This window comes from Microtus ochrogaster, linkage group LG7_11 (genome assembly GCF_000317375.1).
Source record: "Microtus ochrogaster isolate Prairie Vole_2 linkage group LG7_11, MicOch1.0, whole genome shotgun sequence".
NCBI lineage: Eukaryota > Metazoa > Chordata > Mammalia > Rodentia > Cricetidae > Microtus > Microtus ochrogaster.
Genome location: NC_022032.1, coordinates 19,932,619 through 19,936,111, shown reverse-complemented (window position 1 = coordinate 19,936,111; position 3,493 = coordinate 19,932,619). Strand labels below are relative to the sequence as shown.

At 41.8% G+C, this 3,493-nt stretch overlaps 1 protein-coding gene across 2 annotated transcripts in view; it reads right to left on the bottom strand.

Annotated features, from left to right (window-relative positions):
* Casp3 (caspase 3) overlaps positions 1 to 3,493 on the bottom strand; it is a 20,988-nt gene that overhangs the window by 2,854 nt on the left and 14,641 nt on the right. For both annotated transcript variants that reach the window (XM_013352048.1, XM_013352049.2), the window contains exons 4-6: positions 2,279 to 2,407; positions 1,065 to 1,240; positions 504 to 624 (exon numbers count right to left, since the gene is read on the bottom strand). In XM_013352048.1, the coding sequence (XP_013207502.1) occupies positions 504 to 624; positions 1,065 to 1,240; positions 2,279 to 2,407 (426 nt within the window). The remainder of the gene's footprint in view (positions 1 to 503; positions 625 to 1,064; positions 1,241 to 2,278; positions 2,408 to 3,493) is intronic.

Genomic DNA, 3,493 nt, shown 5'->3' with positions numbered 1-3,493 from the left:
TCTCTCTCTCTCTCTCTCTCTCTCTCTCTCTCTCTCTCTCTCTCTCTCTCTCTGCTCATCTACTGCCATGCCCCTCCTCCCCTGTTTACCACAACAGTCATGGACTCTAACCCTCTGTAACCAAGGGCTCCAACTTAAGTTTTTCTAAGTTGTCTGGGTCATAGTGTTCTGTCACGGCAATAGAAAGTAACTAAGACAACATCCTGGTTATTTTAGGGACGTAAAAATCTTTGTGAGGGGCATATACAAATCTTGATAGCCTTTAAAACATAGTCTTTATTGCTCAACTCTAAAGTTGGTCACGGGCTGGAGAGATGGCTCAGTGGTCAAGAGCATTGCCTGCTCTTCCAAAGGTCCTGAGTTCAATTCCCGGCAACCACAAAAAAAAAAAAAAAAAAAAAAAGAAAGAGAAAAAAAAAAAGACTTTGTCTAAAGTTGGTCACATTGTAAGTCATCTAAGTCATCTGAAATCCACACAGAACATTCTGTGGCGGCATTCTTACCGGGTGCTGTGGAGTAAGCGTACAGGAAGTCGGCTTCCACTGGGATCTTCTGGCACGCCATATCATCATCAGTCACACTGTCTGTCTCAATGCCACAGTCCAGCTCCGTACCCCGGCAGGCCTGCGTTAGAAAACAAACTTTTCTTTTAAAAAATATGTAAACACACATACCATACATCTAAAAACTGTAAGAGCAGTGAAAAGTTGATGAGTCTTTCTACTTTTATTTTTATTTTTTATTTTTTTGGTTTTTCGAGACAGGGTTTCTCTGTGGCTTTGGAGCCTGTCCTGGAACTAGCTCTGTAGACCAGGCTGGCCTAGAACTCACAGAGATCTGCCTGCCTCTGCCTCCCGAGTGCTGGGATTAAAGGCGTACGCCACCACCGCCCGGCGAGTCTTTCTAATATAAGAGCAAAATTGAAATATACTCCATATTTTCCAAGTGATGGTTTAAACAAATACAAATATACTAGTACTATATAGAGCCCCATAACAAAAAGTAAATACTGGTAGGTAAGTTAATCTCTTTTTAACTGGGCACCAAGCAGCTCAGTGCCGTACCTGAATGATGAAGAGTTTGGGTTTTCCCGTTAGACTTCGGCAGTAGTCACCTCTGAAGTAACTAGTTAACTTTTTTAGGTCAACGGGCCCATTGGTTCCAAAAATGATTCCTTCATCACCATGGCTTAGAATCACACAAACAAAACTGCTCCTCTTGCTGTGGTCCTCTTTAGAAACTGGAACGACGTTTGGAAAGAAGAGAAAACAAAACATAGACACGGAAGTACTTCGCAAGTTTCACTGAAAACGTGAGGACAGTGCAGGAGAGTATGATGAAGAACCTGTGGTTGCTGGATTCGTGTCTAGTTCTCTAATTGGACCAAGATGGTTCTCAATGCATGATCTTCCTTCTTGCCTTAGCTTCTTGAGTTCTGGTTTATGTCACTACCACAAGATGAAGAAATTGAGACTAGAACTACCAGATCATCCGAATCTAACACAGGCAGAGCACATATGGATCCATTTTGGAGGTGACATGATTAATTTTTTTTTTTTAACTTTTTACTAAAATATATAAGCAGCAGGGTGTTGTGGTGCATGCCTTTAAAATCCCAGAACTTGGAAGGCAAAGGTATAATTTTATGTCTCTAACTATATAGGTCTAATTATAGCTAGGCCATAAAGTAAAATTACCCAATAAAGGTCATTCTTTTTTGATATAGCATTTTTACTAATTCTTTGAGAATTCCATACATGCAATTTGATCATATCTATCCCCACACATTCACACCCCAAGTTCTCCTGGATCCTTCTTCTCCCAACTTCCCAACTTTATGCTTTGTTTTGTTTACTAACACAGGGTTCAATTTGTGCTGGCCATATACCGCTGGGACATGGTCAACCTATCAGGGACTACACCCTTAAGTAAAGCCAATTTTCCCTCCTCCAGCAGTCATCAACCTAGAGGTGGGGACTCATGAGTCCCTCTCTATCTCATGTTAGAACGCTGACTGGCAGATAGAGCAGGCAGCCCCAATGGGTATGAGTTCCTGAGTGCAGCTTTCTGTCATGTCTTCCCTCTGGTCCTCCCCAACCTCTGGCTCTTAAAATCTTTCTACCCCATCTTCTGCAAGGGTCTCTGAGCCCTGTGTGTTCTGTCAGAGTTAGGGTATAGATATGCTATTTCTGGCTGAGTTCTGCCAACACAGCATATCTCTGTCCTTTGGCCAGATGTTGGATGCTTCTTCTAGTTCTTTTAATGAATTATCCCTTACCTTTATCCATCAACTCCACAATCTCTTCACGAGTAAGATCATTCTTATTCCGGACTTCATACTTCAGGCTCATGAATGTCTCTCTGAGGTTGGCTGCATCAACGTCAGTACCAGAGCGAGGTGTCATTCCTCGGGACAGAAAGAACTTCTCTTAATTGCAATTTAAAAGAATAACCGCTTTGAGACTAAATGAGCAATTCAGCAACTCACACAACCAATGAACGCTTCCTTTCAAATGTTAAGAAAAACTACTTATTTTGATCATGCCGACAGAGCCTGTAATCTGTTGAAACAAGACACTTCACTTTATCAGCTGCTGCAAGCTGTCACGGCAGGGACATCAAGGACATCCTCCACAGAAGCTTCAACAATGAAAATAAGAGGGGACTTTGGACGCCTGGAAGTAGAGGTCTGTTTGATAAACGGTGATTTGCGCATATGATGATGTACCATGTCACCATCTGATTCATCCACTCATTCACAGACAAAGTCTCCCGCTGTAGCCCCACCTTGTCTTGAACTCACAATAATCCTCCCGAGGGCTGGGATTATAGGCATAGGCTGCCACTCTCAGTTCATGGTGAATATTTTCTAAGACCATGGGGAAATAGTCAGTGATCTTTTTGAAAATTGCTAACTTATTTAGCATCCAGTGAATCATTTTAGAAAGATAGAAGAAAGTATGTGATCTTAGTTTTGTTTTGTATAACTTCCTTGCAGACGCTCTTATTTGATTCTGTGCCGGATCAATTTTAAGACAGTACTACTTGTAGGATCTTTTTTGGGGGGAAATCCACAGATATTATGAGTAGTATTGCTAAGCAGGTATTCTGCTATGTTGACAATATATGGACTTTCCAACCATCACAAGATGCGTTTTACTAGCTTCATTTGTATACATGAGGGATGCAGAGCACAAATGAGCTAAGAAACCTGTCCTGGGTATGTCACAAGCTTAGCATCAGAGATGCTTGGTTTAAAAGGAAGGAAGGAAACAAATTTGTTCAAAGTGATAAAGTTAGGAACCTTTCAGCCAGCTCAGTAACACCTGCTGCCATGTCCCATAACTTAAATTTGATCCCTGGTACCCACATGGTAGAAGGAGAGTATTGAGGGAAGAAGGGAATGAGAACCTCTTATTGGCATCAAGGAGGTACCAATGAGGACCACAGATCATCAAGGAGGTACCAATGAGGACCACAGATCATCAAGGAG